A 22,702-nucleotide genomic window follows, 5' to 3' on the forward strand; every position below is an offset into this window, starting at 1 on the left:
AAGGGCACACGCACACTTCCTCTCAAAACCAGATGCATCTGACTCCTGAGATCATATGACCAAACACAGTCCTAGGGCGGAGGGTAGAGACCTCCCAGAGGCACACATATGTGCACACGCATGCACATATCGGAACAACAATGCCATTTTTATCATAGATTAAAAAAAAAACAAACTCAGAGGAAGGGGTTCATGAGGCCCTGATGGTCTATAAGCAGTTAGTGCTTTTTAGGGGAGAGGGAGGCATTTTTCTTAGTGGTGTAGTCATGGGTAAGCTGCCCACAGCCCCATAAATAACCTCTCCTGTAAGCATGCTCCTGCAAGCAACCTTAATGTAAAATTCATTGACTCACCAAAAAAGAAAAGACAGAAAACAGAACGTGGAAGTAAAGATGGGGTTATTTGGGAAGAGGGAGGGGGTCAGCAGGAGGGAAGAAGGGGGGGGGATGAGGGAGACCATCATCAACATACATTATATGCAAATATGAAAATGTCATGATGAAAGCCAGGTGGGGTGGCACGTGCCTTTAATCCCAGCACTCAGGAGGCAGGAGCAGGTGGATCGATGTGAGCTCAAGGCCAGCCTGGTCTACAAGGCTAGTCCAGGACAGCGAAGGCTACACAGAGAAACCCTGTCTCAAAAAAAAAAAAAAAAAAAAAGAGAGAGAGAGAGAGAGAAAAAAAGAAAGAAAAAATCCAAACCAAACCAAACAAACTAACAAACAAAAAACAAAAAACAACAGAGAGTGTCACCATGAAACCCATTACTAAGTACAATTGATATATGCTAACTTTTTTAACCCGTAAAGAAAATATGGAAATCCAGAGGGAGGGTCAAAGGTGGGTGGGCATGCAGAGTGGCAGCGCAGCGAGAGAAGGGAGATTAAACTGAGACCCAACGCTTGCCCACTCTCTGGGAGGAGTCTAAGGATGGCCTGGGTTTCCTCTCCCATTCACAAAGCCTCTCTCCCTCACTTCTAGGATGTCTGGAGATATACTGATACCTCAGATCCTGTCCAAGCTAGCAAAACCCCAAAGCCCGTACCCTCTGCCTCTGACCCTTGTCCCCGGAAGAGGTTTCCAGAAACCTTTGAAAGGTGCCTCCCTCAGAAAGGGCCAGGCAGCTGGTGCAGTGGTCCACACCTGTAATCTCAGCACTCTGAGAGGCCGAGTCAGGTGGATTTCTGTGAGTTCAAGGCCAGCCTGGTCTACAAAGTAAGTCCAGGATAGCTAGGGCTACACAGAGAAACCCTGTTATGAAAAACAAACTACAGCAAGAACAACAACAAAAAAAACCAAAACAAATAAAATTTAAAAAAAGAAAGAAAGAAAGAAAAGAAAGGAAAAAGAAAACAAAAAAGTCCAGGCTAGACAGGTGTAGTGGTGCAAGCCTATAATCCTAGGACTTTCAAGGCTGAGGCAGGATTGCTGAGTTTGAGGCCAACCTAGGCTTCTGAGTAAGTTCAAAGCCAGCCTGGGTTGTTACAGCAAGGCTTTGAGGTGGGGAGCAGACAAAAACAAAAGGCCTGACAAGACCCTATGTGGGGAGGCAAGGCGGGGGAGGCTGTGTGTGTGTGTGTGTGTGTGCGTGTGTGTAGGGACACAGTAAAGCAGGATGTCAGGGTCCAGATATGGTCCCAGTGTCCAGGCTGCCTCTCAGCTAGGAGCCTTCTGCCTCCATCCCGTCTGAGGTAACAGTTCTTCAGCCCCTGTCTGACGCATCCCCTCCCTTGGCCTTTAGAGAAGGTGAAGGTGAGAGCTCCACTAGGGAGTCCTTAGCGCAGGGCCCCAGCACACATTTACTCAGACACCCTGAGTCCTCAGGGCACGCTTCCTGGCTGCCAGTACTCTTCCTTATCCTTTGTTCTTAGCCGTGGTCCAGGCTAGATAGGACTAGGGTTAGCTAGGGGAATCTATTGCCATTGGTTAGGTAGGGGAATCGTTCACTTTGGGTCCCCAGAAGACAACCTCTGGGGGCCAATAATAAGAGAGAAAAGGGAGGGGAGACAACAGACTACTCTCTCCAGGAAGCCTCAGAGCCCGACCCCCCACTCCCCGGCTCAGGCCACCTCAGCACTCACCCAAGAGCATCCTCAGCCTTTGGCGACACCACAGAGCAGAGCGCAGACAGAGCAGGGAGCAAATGAAACCCAGCCAGAGTGACAGAGGGAAGGGGAGGGGGGGGGATGAGAAGGACAGGAGGGGAGGGCTTGAGGGAGGGACTCCCAGTTAGGCTGGAAAGCCCTGTTCCCTTTGCCAGGAAAGGGGGGTGCCGGCTCCCTGATATCTGAGTCCCAACCTTAGGGATCTTTGCCAGGCTGCCAGAGTGCTGGAAAGCGGGGAGAGAGGAGAGAGTGGAGTGTGTCCTGATCACCCCCCTCCTGTGCCCCAGGGTCCCTGCCTCATGCCTTTTCTGCAGATACAAAAGGCTGACTTTGTCCACGAAGACCTCCAGGGACCAGGGCACAACCCACCCCCCTACCCCCCACCTCAACCCCTGCAGCGCATGCTGGAATGCCTCCCTGCTTCTGGACTTGGCTAAAGTCACAGGTCTTCCTCGACTGGACATCACCTTATATTTACCTGCTTTTCCTGAAGGGGAAACAGGCTCAGAGAAATATTATAGAGGATTGCCACTGAGGTAGGGAGGGAGCCCAGGTTAGCCCCTCAGACCTGTCCCCTCCCAGCGCCAGGAAGGAAATGGGGAGGCATCTGCCAGCTCAGCTAGAACTTCTTGCACCTGTCCTGGGTCCTCAGCCCTTCTCTGGGCTGTTGCGCCTTCCTCCCTCTCCAGGTGCTGAAAGCTAGCTCTGGGCTCACCTGAGCACCTGGTGGCTGCGTTGGGGGTTGGTTGGGAAAGGGGAGACAGGCAGGCTACAGCTGGGATCCGGTCTGGAATTCCAAACCTTGTCTGTGCCCAGTGTGGGGCCCCTACCCCGTCAGCACCCTGTCTCCACCAGATAATAACCAGAAATCTCAGGACAACCAATACCTGCGCCATAAAGCAGGTCTAGAAAGGCTGCTTTTTGTTAGGAAAAGGCTCTGAGGGGAAGGAACTGTTTGTGTGGGGAAAGAAAAGAAACTCAAATCCAGAGTTAATGAACCCACCCAGAGACCCGGAAGCTCTGCCTTCTTCCAAGCAGACGTCTAAACTAAGCCTCCTAATTCTCTGCCCAGACAGCCTCTCTGGGTGGTCGGGGATGGGGGTGGGGTGGGCAGCTCTCACCTGGCTGGGGGGGGGGGGAGGGGGGAAGGGCGGGATGAGGATGTTTTGGCTGTCTTGGGAGGATGTAGGACACTTCTGTCACCAAAGAAAGATACAGTAGGAGGCACTGGGTGGGCTCCTGGTGGTCTACAGGGAAATCCTATTTCTTTAAAGCTGCACCCAAATGGTTCAGGGGGGTGGGGTGAAAAGTGGGGGTGGGGTGGGGGAGGTGCTCTGTGAGGAGGAATCAGCAGCTGATTTGGGAGGGACAAGGGGGAGGGCTTCCTGAGCCTCCTAGAGGGACTGAAATTAATCCATCTGTGGGGAGCAGTGGGTGACTCAGGTGCGGGTCACGCCTGAGTCACTCATCAAGTCAGAGACTCAGGCGTGACCCACGCCTTTAATTTTCCAGGCCCAGGGTACAGCCTGGAGGCTTCAAAGTTTGGAGGGGAGATGGAGGACTGGGGGAGTCCTGGGGTGTTAGGGGGAGTGAGGAAGACACTCTGACTCCTTTCACTGCAGCCATCTTTGTCTTGCACTCCTAAATAACCGGATCCTTCTCCATTTGCCTGTCCCTCCCAGTGGCTACCTTACATTCTTTACAGCAGGGTTCCTTCAGTGACTTCAGAAAGCCAGAGCTTAAGTCATTTCTGAAGCGATAGCTCTCCGCTCACTTGAGCACCTGATGGCTGCACTGGGGGGTGGGGGTGGGGGTGGGGAGATTGGTTGGGAAAGGGGAAACAGCCAGGCCACAGCTGGGATCCTGCTCCTCCAGGTGTCAGCTAGAATGATGCTGGGAAGGGCCTTAGCTCATTCTAAATTAGATAGTGCCCTTAACTACCCAGAGTTAGAAAAGAAGTGGCTGGCTTTAGGAAGTTCCCCTTCCTCAGCCAGGAAGCAGGAGATGGCCCCTCCTTCCTCCCTCCCTCTCTCCCTTTTAAAAAGTTTTTAGTTTTTTTTTTTTTTTTTAGTTTTTGTTTTTTACATTTTCTTTCTATTATTTATTTTGACAGGTTTCACTATGTAGTTCTGGATGTCTTTTTGTTTTTTGTTTTTTGTTTTTCAAGACAGGGTCTCTTTGTGTTAGCTTTGGCTGTCCTGGACTCGCTTTGTAGACCAGACTGCCCTCGAACTCACAGCGATCCGCCTGCCTCTCCTTCCCAGGTGCTGGGATTAAAGGTGTGTGCCACCACACCTGGGGGGCTAGCTCTGGCTGTCTTAGAACTCACTCTGTAGACCAGGTTGGCCTCATACTCACAGAGATCAGCCTGCCTCTGCCTCCTGTGTGCTGGGATTGAAAGTGTGTTTGACCACTTGCCTCCTTAGTTAGCGCAGTAGGCAGTGTGCCAGTCTCATAAAAGCGTGCATGACCACCATGATGCTGGACCTGGTTCTCCTTTAAGTTGAGACAACACAGAACAGAGATGTGGCCCGAGGTCAGGAGCACCTGTATACCTGTGTAAATCATTTTTGCTGGGTCTACTTTCTCAATCTCTCTCTCTCTTTTTTTTTTTTTCTCTCTCTCTCTTTCTCCATGATTTTGCTATATAGACCTGGCTACCCTGAAACTTCCTACAAATATCAGGCCTTAAACTCTTAGTAAACCTCTTGCTCTTGCTTCCCAAGGGTTGGGATAACAAGCATCTGCCACCATGACCAGCTCGACCTCACTTTATAGACTGGGCGGCTCTCTTCAGCCAGGGGAGGGGTGCGAGATAGGATAGGGAGGCAGCCACCTGGGATGGAAACTCAGCTATCTGGCCTCTCTGAGGCCCCATAATCCAGTGTGTTAGAGTGAAGGCTGCTGGGCATCATCTGAGAGGGGCAGGGCCGGGATTGGCTGGGGGTGGGGGTGGGGGTGGGGTGGGGCTTCCCGCTGGGCGTCTAAGAGCTTTGTGAGCAGTTTGCCTCTATAGTAATGCTCAGTATAGGGCGGCAGAAGGCCTCAGCTCCTCGCGCGGGTGTCCCAACTCCCTGTGTTGCTCCAACATCTGGGTTGGAGCCAGGAAGCTGTGCCTACTACACCTTTGTGCCTTCAGATGTTGAAGAATCGGTGGTGACCGAGTGTGGTGAGTAGGGCCACTGGCTTCATTCAGCCTCACTGCTGGAGGGTCCTAGTGTCACACACACACACACACACACACACACACACACACACACACGCTCCCAAGCTGGGGGTCCTAGTGTCACACACACACACACACACACACACACACACACACACACACACACTCCCAAGCTGGGGGGTCCTAGTGTCACACACACACACACACACACACACACACACACACACACACACACACACTCCCAAGAGCAGGGTAAGGGGAGTAAAGGATAGCCCAAGACACATTCCTACAGATTTAAAGGGGCCCCTGTGTGGCAGATTTGGAGCCTTGGGGAAGTACCACAGGGTTTGGCTGTGTGAACTCCTGCAGCTGGGTGCGGCTAGAGAGGACGCGAGGAAGGAAAGACAGACAACCCCTGTAGCTCCTCCTAAATACCACCTCAGGGAGGAGGCCAGAGAGAGTCCTGGCTTCACTGCCTACAACTGCCTGTCACTATGGAAGTCTCTGGCCCCATAGGACCCTAATCAAAGTGACAGCTCCCAGGAAACAAGCTCCTGGCTACAAGAGACAAGGACCTCAGGCCTCCATGTGTGGGACCTCAGACAGTGAGTGCCTAGGAATTAAGCGGCTTGTTAAGGGCTCCTTGCACACACCCCGACCCACCACATAGCCCCCCAAAGCTTCAGGAAACTAGGTGGGCATCTCTTCTTTTCCCTAGGGAGCTCCAATGGCCCCAGCCCAGTCCCACACCAGGATGGAACCCATTTCCAGCAGGACTCAAAGCCCTGTGTGTTGTGGAATGGATATTAGACTCTCTCTCTCTCTCTCTCTTTTTTTTTTTTTTTTTTTTTGGTTTTTTGAGACAGGGTTTCTCTGTCCTGGACTCACTTTGTAGACCAGGCTGGCCTCGAACTCACAGCGATCCGCCTGCCTCTGCCTCCCGAGTGCTGGGATTAAAGGCGTGCGCCACCATGCCTGGCTCTCTCTTTTTTATTTATTTATTTTTATTTTATTTTATTTATTTATTTATTTATTTATTTTTTGGTTTTTTGAGACAGGGTCTCTGTGTGTGTCCTGTCCTGGACTCACTTTGTAAACCAGGCTGGCCTCAAACTCACAGCAATCTGCCTGCCTCTGCCTCCCAAGTGCTGGGATTAAAGGCGTGCGCCGCCGCCGCCGCCGCCACCACCACCCGGCCGCACATTGGACTCTCGAAGGCTTCTCTACCCCAGCTTGTTCCCAAAGAATGGGGGCAGAGAATTTTTAGATTAATAAAAAGCTTTAGAGCACCATCACAGGACAGATATCAACTCTCTAAGCTATTTTGCTATTTCCCAGCTAACACACCCCAAGTTGCTTGCCGTAACTGTCCCATCCTGCTTCTCTTCCATCAGGCCAGCCCTCATGGCTCATGGCCCATTGTCACCGCCCCATAGTGACTTCCTTCTCCCAGCTTCCTCTCCTGCTTCTACACCTCTCCCTCCCCCTGTCCCCATGGTCCCCCCCATGAGGACCCCCAAGCCTGGGAACTGAAGCTCCACTTACCTCTCTTCTGCCCAGCTACAGGCTTCAGCATCTTTTTTATTTTTATTTTTTTAACGTATGAATATGCAATCTGCATGTACACCTGCAGGCCAGAAGAGGGCGTCAGATCACATTACAGATGGTTGTGAGCCACCATGTGGTTGCTGGGAATTGAACTCAGGACCTCTGGAAGAGCAGCCAGTGCTCTTAACCTCTGAGCCATCTCTCCAGCCCAGGCTTCAGCATCTTTATTGACCAATTAACTTTAAATTAGGAAGAACAAAGTTTACACAACATCACTTGGTGTGTGTGCGTGAGAATATGTTTTTCTAGGCTGCAATGAGATCTTGGGGGGCGGACAGTAATTAAGCATTTGAATGCACAGCACCAGACCAACCCCCACCTATGGGTTTTCTGTCTCCCAACTGATCTCCACCTTGGGCAGAGTGGCTAGCTAGCATCTCTGTATCTAGGAGGATTGTACCTGGGGGGGGGGGGGGCAGGGAGCAGAGGGGCTGCGGCCCATTGAAGGCCCAGAATTAACCAGGGCAATGGAAATGGCAGCTTCTCCCACTGGCACTTCTGAATGACAGGGTTGCTAGAAATCCAAGGTCTTGTGTCCTGGCCCTAAGCACAGCTGTGACTCTCTCCCTCCAAAAATGGGATGGTGAGACGCTGCTCATACCTCTTAACATAGCCAGTGGGAAGGTCTGGTTCCATATCTGCCTCCCCTGCCCAGCTGGGTAAGCGCCCTCTTCCCTTTTCGCTGGGTACCTCTTTCTAAGAACCTCCCTACCCCGCATCCCTCCAAGAGCCTACCTAGCTAAAGTCATCCATGCCTCCTCCCTCTCCCTTGGTCCCTAAAGCCCGTCCGTCATCAAGCCTTGATGGTTCTGCTACATGGAAGCCTCCTGTTTCCCTACCCTGTCTCTTTCTTTACCATGTGTCCCTAAGTTTCACTCTTGTCCTCCCCTAGGGATATCTGAAACAGCAAATACTCCACCCACAATTACGGTGTGAGGCCCATCACCTCTGGACCAAGGGTCAAGAGCTAATCTAGTGGGGAGGCCCCTGCCCTCTAGGGGCTACCAGCTCACCTCAACCAAGCCAATATCCCACACAAGGCTCCACCGGCCACTGCCCAGGAGCCACGAGTTTTTAGTCCCTGTCCCAGCTCTAGCTGTGGCTCTGCCCGAGAGACCCTTGCTCCTGCAGGATCCAACATCAGTGTCATGGCTCTTGAGCATCCCTGACCTCTCTCATCAGCCCACTTATTATTCCCTCTTCTGATATCCTCCCCCCATCCCATACTTTTCCCTCTGGTACTAGGTTCTTTGTTTATTTATTTTATTTTTATATTTATTTATTTGAGACAGGGTTTCTCTGTGTAGCCTTGGCTATCCTGGACTCACTTTGTAGACCAGGCTGGCCTCAAACTCACAGTGATCCGCCGCCTTGCCTCTGCCTCCCGAGTGCTGGGATTACAGGCGTGCCCCACCAACGCCCGACCACCTTTGTTACTTTTAATATGGAGATAGGACTCACTCAGTTGCTCAGGTTGTCTTGGAACTCAGTGTCTAGACCAGGCTGGCCTTGAACTTGAGATGCTCTTGCCTCCGCATTCCGAATAACTGGGATTATTGGCCCGTGCCAACAGGTTCAGCTTTCTTCTAGGTTCTTGACACTCTTTGCAGATTTGAAAGCCTTAAAAATGTGAGCACCCGGGGCTGGAGAGGTGGCTCAGTGGTTAAGAGCACTGGCTGCTCTTCCAAAGGTCCTGAGTTCAATTCCCAGCAACCACACGGTGGCTCACAACCATCTATAAAGAGATCAGATGCCCTCTTCTGGCCTGCAAGTATACATGCAGGCAGAACCCTGTATACATAATAAATAAATAAATCTTTTAAAAATGAACAGCAGCTTGAACTTCATGCATAAATAAATATATCTGATGAGTGAATATTTGATGACTAAGCATGAGACTTTTTAAAAGGCAGTCTTGCTACGGAACCCAGGCTGGCCTTGAAATTACAGCCACCCTGCCTCGGCCTCCCAATTACAGGTGTGCACCACCCCCAGCTTAAATGAAAGACTTTAGGCTTCCCTCTCACCACTACTCCACACACTCCAGACCCATCAGACCTGCTCAGTCACAACCTGAGAGTCCAACGCTAAGAGCCTCGTAGAGGAGTTAATTCCCCTCTGCCCGAGTCTTCCCTTCACTCCCTATGGACATGACCTCTGCTTAAAATTGACCCTCACCTGTCATGCTCACCACTGTCCCTCCAAGAACTTCCTGCCCCTGGGGGGTGTGTCTCAATTCCCATCATGCTAAGGGGACACTGTATAAATGTCACCCAAAGATTAGGAGCGCTCAAGGTTCAAGGTAGCCTCTGGCAAAACCCCCCAGCCACTCCCAGGGTATGGGGTACAAACACCTCCTGCCTCTCCTTCCTAGGCCTGCATGTGGATCTGCCTTCCTTGACAGCCTGCAGCCTGTGACCCCCATGGGCCTGTCAAGAGGCATCTCGCTCACAGGAGCACTCACCCGTTTTCCCCCTAGAATACTGCACTGCAGCCAGCTGCCCTACAGCACCAGCAGCCCCCACCCCCAACTCCCTTTGCGAAGTCACTCCAGCCAGGGAGAGGCAGAAATCCCGGCTGAGAGTCCAGCTGCCATAGGAAGAGAGAACTCCTGCTGTTGGGGTGCTATGCACCAGCCGGAAAAGCAGGAGCTTGGAACGCCCTGCAAATGAGGCCACTGTCGGGAAGACTGTCCCTTCCAGAATGCTCCAGGTTGGAGAAATATTATGAATGTTCTTATTACAAACACCACCACAGGGAGAGCTCCTAGAACTGAAGAGACCTCAGGAGGATACCTCAAGACTTTCACAACCCAAGAAATCCCATAGAAAACTGTCCAGAGGCAAAACGACATTTTCTTTGGTTTTGCAGAGGTGAACCCAGTGCACAGGTCAGGCAGGCGCTACACCACCGAGCTACATCCCCAGCTCCGTACAACAAAACCTGACAGTACTACAGAGGGAAGACACAGACCCACAGATCGAGTAAGCTTACGGCCACTCCACACTGACCTGGCCCCGTGGAGGTCTTGCCCAGGCTGAGCTGCCGAAGCCTCCGCTGGTGGGCGCGTCCCCCACAATGCACCTGGGCCTGGGCAGCCGAGTTCAGCTGGATGTTGCAGACATCGCAGAGGGTGAAGGAAGGTCGTTTCCTTTCCCGCTTAGGCTTTGAGGATTCTGGAGAGTGAGGGGGGCACTCAGATGCTGCAGTCGTGGGGGGCTCCTTCTCACCTGAGGGCGATGGGCTCAGAGGCCGCTTCATACCTGAGCAGATAGAGGAGACAGGTACATGTAAACACCCAGAGAGAGGAGAGGTGTGAAATATGGAGATGCTGGTGGGTAAGCCAGGTAGCCCTATCTGAGTTCCAGAGACACCCCTCAGCCAAAATGTTGAGAAAACATGATGGAGAAGCATTAAAGTATAGGACCACTGGGCTGGAGAGATGGCTCGGAGGTTAAGAGCACTGACTGCTTTTCCAAAGGTCCTGAGTTCAATTCCCAGCAACTACATGGTGGCTCACAGCCATCTATAGTGTTATCTGATGCCCTCTTCTGGCCTGCAGGTGTACATGCAGAGCACTGTATACATCGTAAGAAATAATTTTTTAAAAAATTTTTAAAAGATGTATTTATTTATTTATTATGTATAGTGTTCTGCCCTCATGTGTGCCTGCATGCCAGAAGAGGGCACCAGATCTCATTATAGATGGTTATGAGGCATCATGTGGCTATTGGGAATTGAACTCAGGACCTTTGGAAGAGCAGCCAGCGCTCTTAACCTCTGAGCCATCTCTCCAGCCCCAACATTTCCATCTTAACTCATTTCTCTGGTACTTTCTCTCACTTTTCTGCTTCTGCTTCTCTTCTGGAGCTGGCTGCCAAATCTCTTTCTCAGACAGAACTTGTAATATTCACTTTCTTCCTGGTGTGTGTGTGTGTGTGTGTGTGTGTGTGTGTGTTGTGTATATGTATGTGTACAATATATGTATTTGTCTCTGTGTGCAAATATATGTGTGCCTGTGTGTTTATGTGTGTGCATTCACACACATGTGTGCATATGTGTGTGTTTCTCACCTCAGGTTCACTGGGAGACTTCCTGAGGGCAGGGCCTGTTCCTCTCAGAATTTAGCAACCCCAAGGTTTGACGGAAATGTGCCTGAGGCCATCTCTCTAATCACAGATGAACTGTGTGACTCTGTTCCATTCAGGCTAAAGCCCTAATCCTTAAATATTTCAGAATGTGACTGCATTTGGATAAAAGCTCTTCAAAGAGGCAACTAAGAGGCAGGTGTGGTGGCACACACCTTTAATCCCAGCACTCGGGAGGCAGAGGCAGGCGGATCACTATGAGTTAGAGGCCAGCCTGGTCTACAAAGTGAGTCAGGACAGCCAAGGCTACACAGAGAGACCCTGTCTCGAAACAAAACAAAACAAAACAAAAGAGTCAACTAAGTTAAAAGGACATTGTATCAGCCAGCTGTAAACCCAAATGGTGTCATTCTTTATAAGACAAAGACATTCGGACAAGGCTATTTCAGAAGAAGTCAACTCTGAGCCTGTTATCCCAGCTTTAGCGGAGGCTTAGGCAGGGGGATCAGGAATTGGAAGCCAGTTTGGGCTTCAGAGAAAAAAAAAAATTTTTTTTTTTTGAGACAGAGTTTCTCTGTGTAACAGCCCTGGCTGTCCTGGACTCGCTTTGTAGACCAGCCTGGCCTCGAACTCACAGCAATCCACCTGCCTCTGCCTCCCTAGTGCTGGAATTAAAAGCATAAGCCACCATGCCCGGACCAGCAAAATATTCTTTAAAAAAAAAGTAGAAGGTTGAGATGTAGCTCAGGTGATAGAGCTGCTTTTCTAGCAGGAGGAAGTCCCAGGTTCCAGTCCCCAACACGACATGGACTAAGCTTGGTGGTACTTGTCTCTAACCCCTAGAATTCGGAAGGGTGAAAAGGTCAAGGTTATTCTTAGCTACAGAGAGAATTTGAGGACAAATGTAGGGCACATCGGACCCTGGCAATTAATTAATTTACTAAAGAAAATAATAAGTAAGAGGAGAAGCCACCACTGCCACTGCCCATCCTGTGACACTGAGAGCGCTCAGGCTGTTAGCTCCAGAACTATGATACATTTCCGTTGTTAAAGCCCCCATCTCGCAGGGTTTTAGGATGGCAGCTGGAGAAAGCTAATACTTCTCCCTCAAGGTCATTTCCTGTGTCCTTAGTCTCAAGCTCGCTCTGCGCATCAGCTCAGTCAAGCAATACAACAAGGTTCTCACAGGAGTGCACATCTTGTGGTGGGGTCCGTCTAAAGAGGACATTTATGACCCAAGTCCATGGCTGTGAGCCTGCACGTGTTCCCTGAATGTTCTCCGTGAACTGTGTGGTGTTTTGTTTTGTTTTTTTCTAAACAGTGGTCCATGTGACATGTGCTTGTCATTACTCGTGTGGGGACTGTGGGTGGGTGGGAGAGGGCCCTAGCTTACAGCAGGTGCTCTCTGATGCTTCTTACTTCAGTCTCATCTCCGTCCTGCACGTCATAGGCCGTGATATATTAGGTCACTGCACATGTCTCTTTCACTATGGCTGGCTAATGTGAGTCTGCCTCATTTACCGTGCGTGCCGTGTCACAGCGGAGCTCCGTCACAGCGTAGGTTCCGGCTGTGCTCTTACCACGGATTATCGGTGAATGTCTGAGACTTGCTTTGTGTTACATTGTGCCTCTGTCCCCAAATACGATGCATTAGGAAGCAATCACGCTTAGAGCTGAGGTTACTGGGTGAGACTGTACCGGTGTAGCGTGGTGGGGTAGAGTTTATTTTCTCCAAATTGAAACATTCCTCTGGAGGGAGGAAAAAGGCTGGCTCATGGAACTTAGAAAGCTGGCAAAAATTACAAGGCTCAGAAAAGGTTCTAAAAATCCCAAGGTTCACCAAGCTTCTCCCCCAAAGTTGTAGAGGCAGTGACAGTTCTGGGGAGAGGAGGGTCTCCCCTCAGCCAGGCTGCCTGCAGGGGTGCAGTTTTCCTGAGCTATCATCCATGCTGGGAATGGCCTCTCTTGCAGGGTTGCCAGCTGGGCATAGCTCTATAAGTAACTATAGTAACCTCACTGATTCACTCAGCTACCCTTGGGGAGAATACTAATGTTTTTCGTCTGTCTTTGACCGGTGCCCTGACTGTCTCAGGTGAATAGACATTTACGTCTCCCTAGGCATGGTCCCTCAATGGATGAGGCCAGTTTATGAAGGGTGTCGTATCACAGATGTGCACACAGGTTTACATGAGGGTGGACACGGAGATCAGACAAAGCATATACAAGCTGAGGGATCTCAAAGAATACCAGGTAACATAGGGAATCGACATGGGACCGATTTCCCCTTTACAGTCCTTGAAGGAACCAGCCTTGAGAACCCAGATCTGTGAGAAAATCAGTTTCTGTTGTCCATTTTGGGTTATTCTCTCTCTCTCTCTCTCTCTCTCTCTCTCTCTCTCTCTCTCTCTCTCTTAAACATACACTTGGTTTTAAATTTTATTTTTTTAAATTTTTTTATTATATATACAGTATGCATCAGATCATATTATAGATGGTTGTGAGCCACCATGTGGTTGCTGGGAATTGAACTCAGGACCTCTGGAAGAGTAGTCGGTGCTCTTAACCACTGAGCCATCTCTCCAGCCCCTTGGGTTATTCTCTTATCTCTATCCTATTAAGTGAATACACTGTGGGTTTGACCTTTGTATAGCCACGGGTGCCTGAGACTGTGAAGTCCCCATTCTGCAGTACAGCGACTGCAGCTTCTGAGTGGCATGCTATGCATCTTTCCGGAAGGTAAAAGGCAGCTACCCCGAACTGGGCTACACCACTCTTTTAAACGCAGGAGGCATCTTGTTGCCCAGAACACTGCCCTCCCCACAGAAGACACACTGGAAGTCACTCCCACTGCTCTATAGAAGGTTCCCAGTTCTGCATGGACTCCTCCAGCCATATTTATCCCTCTTTTGCCCCTAGATGGCAGGCCCTATAGCTCTTCTGCCTTTTCCAACTTCTCCACTCTCTAGTAGGAGACAGGAAGGCTGGGACAGATGCCAGAGTTAGAGGAGGCCGCCCAGGTGTCAGGGACCAGGTGGAGACCTCAAAGGAATGCCACTTTCTTAGCTGTCAAAGGAAGAGCTCAAGGAGACAGGGGTATTTTGAAACCTCAGTGCAATTTATGACAGACCAGACAGGGACATGGCTCAAAAGGGCACACAAGTATGTGCCACCCTGCCGGCTAAACCTCCGTGATATACAGCCTCTGGGCTCCCAGGCTGCTGCTGGGATTCCGGGCTAATGTGTGTGTCCCAGCCAGGATGCTGGGCCTGCTGTAGCCTGCCCTGCTCGACCCAGTCTTCCCAGCTGTCCCCTGCTGAGCCACACTGTTCCAGCTAAGCCAGGACTCTCAGTCATATGGAGGCATGGGCAAGTATAGGGTTGCACATGGCTTATCTAACTCCAACTGTGAACATCACAGACTAGTGTACACAACACCACACACACACACACACACACACACACACTCACACCCAGTCATACTCAACACTACCATGACTCATCCTCCTGAAACCTCCACTTGAGTCTTAGTGACATGCCGAGAGGAGAAAACTGAGACCAAGAGCCAGGCAGCGGGCTTGCCTCAAAAACCATGGAAAGCCATGGTAAAAATGGGGGGCGGGGGGGAATTCCTAAAAGCTTCTCTGGGCCAGGGGCTATAATTTAGTTGGTATTGTTGCTTGCCTAGAATACATGAACTTCTAGATTTGATCCCTCGCAGCATCTGAGACCCAATGTCTATGGTCTCACATGCCTATAGGCCCAGCATTTGGGACCCCAGAAGAATCAGAAGTTCAAAGTCAGCTTTGGATGCAGAGAGAGTTGAAGGCCAGCCCAGGCTATGTGAGATCCTCCTCCTCCTCCTTCATATTTTGTTTGTTTGTTTGTGGGGGCAAGGTTTCTTTATGTAGCTCTGGCTGTTCTAGAACTCACTACATAGATCAGGCTAGCCTCAAACATCACAGAGACTCATTCGCCTTTGTCTCCTGTGTGCCGAGACAAAAGGTGTGCACCACCACCTCCTGGCTCTGTTTTCTTGGTGTGTGTGTGTGTGTGTGTGTGTGTGTGTGTGTGTGTGTGTGTGTGTGTGTGTTTTAAGACAGGGTTTCTCTGTGTAGCCTTGGCTGTCCTGTCCTGTACTCACTTTGTAGACCAGGCTGGCCTCAAACTCACAGCGGTCCACCTGCCTCTGTCTCCCTAGTGCTGGAATTAAAGGTGTGCGCCACCACCACCCAGCTGTGTTGTTGTTTTTAAGTATTATTATTTTGGGGGTATTATTTTTTAAATATGTGTGTGTGTGTGTGTGTGTGTGTGTGTGTAAATATATGCCACCATGTGTAGCCCATAGAGGCCAGAAGAGGGTATCAGATCCTTTAGAACTGGAATGAGTTGCTATGTGGGTTCTAGGAACTGAACCTGGGTCCTCTGGAAGAGCAGCAAGTGCTGCTAGCTGCTGAGCCATCTCTCCAGCCCCAGGTCCTGCCTTTTTAGTGCCAAAGTCCATTTAGTGAGGATTCACTGTGTACCAGACATCTTGCACATAAGACTTTTTTTCTTTCTTTGTTTTTTAATTTTTTTTAATTTTTATTTTTTTGAGACAGGGTCTCTCTATGTAGCCTTGGCTATGCTGGGCTCACTTTGTAGACCAGGCTGTTCTCAAACTCACAGAGATCCACCTGCCTCTGCCTCCCAAGCGCTGGTGTGTGCCACCACACCCGGCAACATAAGAGCATTTTTAAACTCCACACTGACATCACGAGGTGGACCCTGTCATTAACCTGCTCCACACCCCGCAGGTTAGAGAACTTCAAGGCTCCCCAGCTAGACCTGAATGAATTACCCAGGTCTGACTCAGAGCCCGTAACCCCTGCCTTGTCTCACCTATCTTGACTGAACTGCCTTGGGGTCTGGTGGGGAAGGCTCACAGGCTCCAAAGGAATGGTGGGAGAACAGCAGCTGTGCAGCCCCTTTTAGGGTCCAGTGGCAGGCAGGGAGGCGTCACACCCTAGGTGAGAAGATACAGGGCCAGAGCCAAGAAAGCCACTGGAAAGACAAGATGAGAGAGAGAGAGAGAGAGAGAGAGAGAGAGAGAGGGAGGGAGGGAGGGAGGGGGAGAGTTAGTTTTGCGGGGGGCAGGTGGGGGGTGGGCGTGGGAGTTTAGTGCCCATCTGTCAAGTTTACCCAGGAACGAGGGGTCATCTGCCTGCTTCCCACCTTCCCTGAGTGAGGGCCAAAGACTGAAGCAGATAGAAAGGAGGCAAGCAGGATAGGAACATGAGAGAGCTAATGAAGGCGGCGTCTGTCTAGCCTGTGTCCCTTCGCATAGAGCTGAGGGGGTGGAGTGGGGTGGAGGGAGCACTCAGGATTGGGTGGAGGGAGCACTCCAGCACAGCTCCCAGGGTGCCCTCTCCACCACTTCAAAACCCTGGGGTTTTTTGTTTGTTTAGTTGGTTGGTTAGTTTTTTGGTTTTGTTTTTGGTTTTTCGAGACAGGGTTTCTCTGCATAGCCTTGACAAAGCTGGACTCGCTTTGTAGACCAGGCTGGCCTCGAATTCACAGTGATCTGCCTGCCTCTGCCTCCCAAGTGCTGGGATTACAGGTGTGCACCACTATCACCCGGCTTCAGAACCCTGGGTTTTAGTGGTCACCTCAGCTACTGCTATCCAGTGAGGTCCTCCGCCCGTCTATCCAAAGGCCATAGCCTGCAGTGTAGATAAAGACTTGTCTCACAGCAGGGCCAGGGAAGAAGATGTCCTCTTCCAAAGGAGTAACTCGAGGAGAAGTTTCTAGGCCTGTTCCCAACTTTAGCCAGGCATAGGAGACTCCCTCAGCAAACACTTAATGAGCCCAATTACACTCTGGCATTTTCCTCCGCGGCTGCCAACAGCCACACAGCACCTCTCCCAGCCAGGCCCCCGGCCCTGGCCCTGAGAAGGGGGCCTGGCTAGCGGGCCAACCTCAGCTGGTCCCTGCCCATCTGGGCTTTAGTTTCCTGGTCTTTAAGGAGAAAGGACTAGGTTGAACATGATCTCTTGAGACCTTTATAGGCAGAGCTACGGTGGTAAATCAGCAGGGGGAGCTGCATGGAGCTTGACCCGGCCTTGGCTGCAGAAAAGGACCTACTGGGTGGGTGAGTATCTCCCACCTCAAGGCAAAGTAGAAAAACCACCTTCCACCAACCCGCCACTCCTCAGGATGCTCAGGAGGTTTTGCAGGCTCAGAGTGGAAGAGGCAAGTGAGTTGGCCTAGGTCCCCCCACCCCTTCACACATCCAGAGCTGTCACACAGAGTAAGGATGACAACCCAGGCAGCCCATGTCAGTTACTCAACTGGCCATGAGCAAAGTGGGAGGAGGCCACCCCACCAGGGACCCAGTTTCATAAGGAAGTTTCTGGAAGAGGAGAAGCCTCATCACGGTCCTGTCCTGGTGGAGCCAGATCCCCATCAGTCAGCTGGAGGAACTGCCACCAAGCCTTGTGGCCTCTCTGCCACCTCAGCCACCTCCCTACTGCCATCTCCCAGGGTGAGCAAAGGAAACAGCTTTGTAGTACACCCAATCAATGGTACCCAGCCAAGCCAGCTGGGACCCAGGGAGCCGATGGAAGCCTCTGTCTACCCTCCATCTGTTTACATGGAGCTGAGGGGTTGGGGTGGAGGGAGAATTCAGGATTGGGTGGGGGGAGCACTCCAGCACAGCTCCCAGGCTCCCCCTGTCCACAGCTCTGCACAGGTGATAAATGCAATTCAGAATCCAGGGTTTTAGTGCAGTTCTCAGCTACTGTCCCCCCATGAGGAAAGAAGAGGCTGGGATGGAAAAGGACCAAAGGCTGTAGCATACAAGGTAGAGGGTCGTCTCATGACTCCGACCCCACAGGAGCCAGAGGCCCCCACCTAGAGGACTGAGGTGGGTGGCCTGTTGGTTCCTCCCATCTTCCCATGCATACAATAGCATGCTTGTGGCTGGACCCGGGAAGCAGAGGCCGGGCCTGAGGTTCCACGGGACATATGCCAGACAGCCATGTCTGTCTCATATCTCAAGCAGTGACAACAGAAACCTGTTTCCTCCCTGGGGACTTCTGGGTGCTTAGGATTGGGAATGAGCTGGCCAAGAGCTTTGGAAAGTCAAGATTCCATCCAGCTCCAAGGAAGGGTGAGAGGGCAGAGGAGGTGAGGGAGTAAAGACCACAGCCTTTCTCTCTCTCTCTCTCTCTCTCTCTCTCTCTCTCTCTCTCTCTCTCTCTCTCTCTCTCTCCATGCCCTGCCTGGTCATCACTTGTTGTCTGGTTGCTCCAGGGGGACTTCGATCCTTTCTGAAAGCCCGAAAGAAAGAGGTTTTCTCTCCTGAGCCTTAAGACTCCTTGAAAAGGGTCCACAATTCACTCTTAGGAAGTAAGGAAGTCCTTCTTAGTATCTAACCTGCATCTCTCCTTGCATGGTCCTCAATAGCAATCCAGAGTAACTAAGTACCTCTAATGCAAGGGAAAGGAGTGCTAGCCTCAGTACCCCTTCTCTTCCCTCTGCCGCCTGGAAAAGCCTAAGAAACCTAACCTGTGGGAGTAGGTGCTCTGTGCCCTGTGCCCTCTCCCAGGCATCCGTGGGCTGCATCCTGGCAGACCTAGCTTGATCCTCACCTCTTCTGGCCTCACTCCTTAAAGTGCCAAAAAGAGCCCAAGCCCCCACATCCTGCCCACAGTCTTGCCAACCAGCACTCCCAAAGTAAGAGGGTCCTAGGAGTCTGGGGAGGAGGGGCCTAGGGGATTCAGGGGTGGACCAGGCTAGGAGGACACCCTCTTTGCCGAAGATGAGGCCCTGGGATTGATAGAGGGAATAGGACAAGAAGGTCTTTGATGCTTGAGAAGGTCGAAGGTGGGGGGGCAAGTGGCCAGAATGCCCCATTGTACTCTCAAAAAGACCCAGGACTTCCTCTCTCCTCACCCCATTTTAGAGCCCACCTGGGGGCTGGTGGGCTTAGCTGGACTTTGGGATCTTTTAAACTAACTCCTGAGGAAAAGAAATGGGCCCTCTTTTCCCCCAAAGACAAATCCCTAGTTGCTAAGGGACCCTAGGCTCTTTGGCCATCAGGGAGCTATAGATTCTCCCCACAGATTCCCCCCCCACACACACAGTCGTCCACATCATCACTCAGGTGGTCTCCTTCCCAGCCTCAGCTTCAGGTTAAGGTGGATACCCCTAGGTCACAAAGCAGGGCAGGCAGGGACCTCACTGCTGCCCCCAACCCATCCCATCTGAGCCACCCTGCTGAACTTGTTCCTCCCTTCCCAGGGCCCCAAGTCAGTCAGTCTGCTCTGGCGGGATCAGGATCCCAGGTGGCTGGCACCTCCGCCTACCTGAACAAGGCCAGGGACGCACCCGCTGAGCGGCACCGGGCGATTGCAATTACAGTTGCAGCTGGCCAGTCCCTGTCCAGCCGGCCTGGCCTCCTCCTCCTCCTCGGAGCCCGCCCCTGCACGGCCCGGCCCGGCCTGTGGGCCTGTGCGGAGCAGCTGCCAGGAGCTTCCCCAACCCCACTCTAAAGAACCAGGCAGAGAGGGGCTCCTTTCCCCGGCTGAAGAGCTAGGCCATTGCAGCAGGCCCCCGCCCCCTCCTGAGCCTTTTTGTTTTGGGAGATGGCACCCAGTGCCTCTCAAGACACACTCCTAGAAGCCAGGAGACATCCACTCTGCCCAGACTGGCTGAGTTCCCGCTTCACAGAGCAGAAAAGATCCGGGTCCAAAGTCACTCAGGAAGTGAGCCCCAAACTTCAGACTGGCTTAGGACTGTCCAGAGGTGAGAGGAAGGAGGGGAGAGTGCTGGGGAGGCGATTGCCAGAGGGGGATCTGCAGAGGTGGGGGGGGGGGTGTCATGACCTGCTTAGTAGCCTTGTCACTATGCACTGGGGAAGCAACGACCAGGTAAGAAAACAAAAGCCATAGAAAAGGCTGTCTGGTGGTTTTGCTGTCTATTCCTTCTTGACCTGAGATGAGCCTTAAGTGAACAGGCCACTTAAAGAGAAAGTACTAAGGAAATGTGTGGATTCCTAGCCCCCCACCAGACAGGGCACCCGGCTGCGACCTAGGCTCCCAGTTGGTCTCGACCTTCCAAACTAGCAACTGACTCCTGCCCCAGGGCCTTTTGACCTTCATGTAACTATCTACTTGACAGTGGCCTCCTCAGCTCTGATGTCACCTCCCCACGCCCCTTTCCCCAGCTCCTTTCTGCTCCGTCTCAGCCATCTCCTCCACCTCCCAGGTGACTGATCTAGTTGAGCATGTACCTGTCTCCCCCCCTGTGCCCCCCCCCGCCCCCACAGAGGCAGATCTTGATGAACGCTGAGGAGATCCTTCACAAAGAGTTGCGAAAGGACACATTCATGTCCACTTTGGAGTCCGGACAGTTTAGACAGGCAGACAGTATGGTACGGGGGTTACATCTTGACAAGACACTTTCCGGTCTTTTGGAACGTAAATCCAAGGCGAGGGATGCCAGGCACAGTCCACCCAGTACACACAACACCCCACAGGACACTTATACTCCCTCCAGACCCAGGCGCACTGCCTTCCCGCAGTCCACACCCCGCGTCTGTCAGCGGCGAATGCAGTTGCTCAGACTTGAAAGGGACCTTAGAGGTCACCCTGTTCCTTTTACACTATCCCTGACCAGTTACCCTCCATCCTAAGCTTTAACATGCCCATGGCAAAGACCCCCCCCCCCCCCCCCCGCCAGGACCCTACAGAATGCTCCCATCCCATTGCTGGCTAGCCCATCTCTGGGGGAGACAGTCTTTTTCCTGTGGTACCCACATACTTACTGGTCCTCCATCTGTTCTGTATGACAAGGAACAAGCCACTCTACTTTACGTAGAGATCCAGCTATGGCCTCTTCCAAAGAGATCTCTTCTCCCCAGCTGGAAAGCGTATTCCTCCATATGGGGCTCTTGATGTGGTTCTCCTCCTCCAGGAAGCCCTCCAAGATGTGACTCCCAGAGCACACTGAACCTATCCTTACTGTATTGTTGGCTTCTGAAACCCCACGCTGTCTCCACACTGCTCTGAACCTCTTCCCGCAGCCAAGGTATTTCTGAGAGTTTATACCCTGCCTAGTATCTGACTCAATATCCGAGTTCCATCTCCCCTCAGCTGACGTGGGCTTTTCCCCTTTAGAAAGAGAATGAGGAACATCCTCCTGCCTCAACTCTATTAATGATACCACCCTTTAACTCTTCTGCCATTAGCCAGACGTGGTGGCGCACTCGGGGAGGCAGAGGCGGGCGGATCGCTGTGAGTTCGAGGCCAGCCTGGTCTACAAATAAGGGTATACAGAGAAACCCTATCTCAAAAACCCATCACCACCACCACCACAACACAAACAAACAAACAAACGCTCTTCTGCCATCTAGGAAGAGATGATGACCTGTGGAATTCCCAGACCTGCTTCCGTGGGAGTGGGATATAGCTGTGGGCTAGTTCAGTCTCCAAGTCTCACAAACTAGTGCGTGACTCCTCTTTTTTATTTTTGAGATGCCTGGAATCAAACCCACAGCCTCATGCATGCCTGGCAAGCACGCTACTGCCGAGCCATGGCACAGTCCACAAGCACTTTCGGCGTAGATGAATAGCGGACTGGATGTTTATGCTGTTGGCCCGCCCCTCTGCTGGGCTTGCACACAGCATCACTCAACAGGGCCACAGGTGTGGGCTCAGGGCCATCACAAAGACGTGGCTTCACGTAGATACTCAGTAGTAAAACACACCCCTAAGAACAACCCTGTACATTGACAAAACATCGCCCTCTGTGGCTGGTCCTGTCTTCCAGAGCCTTACCCACAGCTTTAGCAAACCCTCTGACCGTGATGATTTCTAAAAGATCAGCGAAACTCTTATTTTGCAGATATGGATGGAAGGGCTCTGAGAGGTTCACTTACCTGCCCAGGTCACACAGCGAAAGAGAAGAGGAGTTGGCTAGCTTCAGAGTCTAGGCTACTTCCTTTTCTATACCAAAGGACTTCTGAGCCGGGCGTAGTGGCGCACGCCTTTAATCCCAGCACTCGGGAGGCAGAGGCAGGTGGATCACTGTAAATTCAAGACCAGCCTGGTCTACAAAGTGAGTCCAGGACAGCCAAGGCTACACAGAGAGACCCTGTCTCAATAAATAAATAAATAAATAAATAAAAATAAAAACAAAAACCAAAGGACTTCTAAGGGGCTATTCCAACGTGCTGGGTGACTTTTGCCTTATAAAGATGGGATGGGGCTAGGTAGGCATGATGGTGACGTGTCTGAAAGCAAGCTCTGCACTGAGGAGGCTGAGGAAGGAGGATCTTGAGTCTGAGGCTAGCCTAGGCTATATAGCTAGGTTCAGTCTAGCCTGGACTACATTGTGACACCCTCTCTTAAGCAGTTAAAAACAAAACCAAACAAGAAGAGTCGGGTAAGGAGGAAAGACAAGGAGAAGCCGTCCGTGTGACTGTGGTACCAGCTGATGCTGGCCCGGCAAGGGAGCCAGTCCTTCTAGCTCTTGCTCTCCTCCAGCCAGGAGAAATGACCCATGGTCTAAATAAAGGCACCAAGTCTCCAGCTTAGCCATCCTGGAACTCACCGCTGCCAGCTTCACCCCACTATCTCCTCTTCCTCTCTATGCATGTATGCCCAGGTGCTGGTCCCCACACATTGCTAGGTTTGCAGAACGAACAAACAGACCAGACACCTTGCTCTGGCTGTAGGAGAGCTTGGGCAAGTCAC

At 51.6% G+C, this 22,702-nt stretch overlaps 1 protein-coding gene across 6 annotated transcripts in view; it reads right to left on the bottom strand.

Moving 5' to 3' along the window:
* Positions 1-22,702, bottom strand: part of ZNF385C (zinc finger protein 385C) — a 61,225-nt gene that overhangs the window by 21,750 nt on the left and 16,773 nt on the right. Inside the window, exons 1-3 of one of the 6 annotated variants that reach the window (XM_084748821.1) lie at positions 19,313-19,654; positions 16,613-16,666; positions 9,891-10,142 (exon numbers count right to left, since the gene is read on the bottom strand). In XM_084748821.1, coding sequence (XP_084604947.1) covers positions 9,891-10,140 — 250 coding nt within the window. In that variant the 5' untranslated portion in view covers positions 10,141-10,142; positions 16,613-16,666; positions 19,313-19,654. Of the gene's footprint in view, positions 1-9,890; positions 10,143-15,845; positions 15,941-16,612; positions 16,667-19,312; positions 19,658-22,702 lie in introns of those variants that run through there. The other 5 variants (XM_084748824.1, XM_084748823.1, XM_084748820.1 and 2 more) reach the window with 5 other exon arrangements.

This window comes from Acomys minous, assembly GCF_964271855.1.
Source record: "Acomys minous genome assembly, chromosome: 12".
Lineage (NCBI taxonomy): Eukaryota > Metazoa > Chordata > Mammalia > Rodentia > Muridae > Acomys > Acomys minous.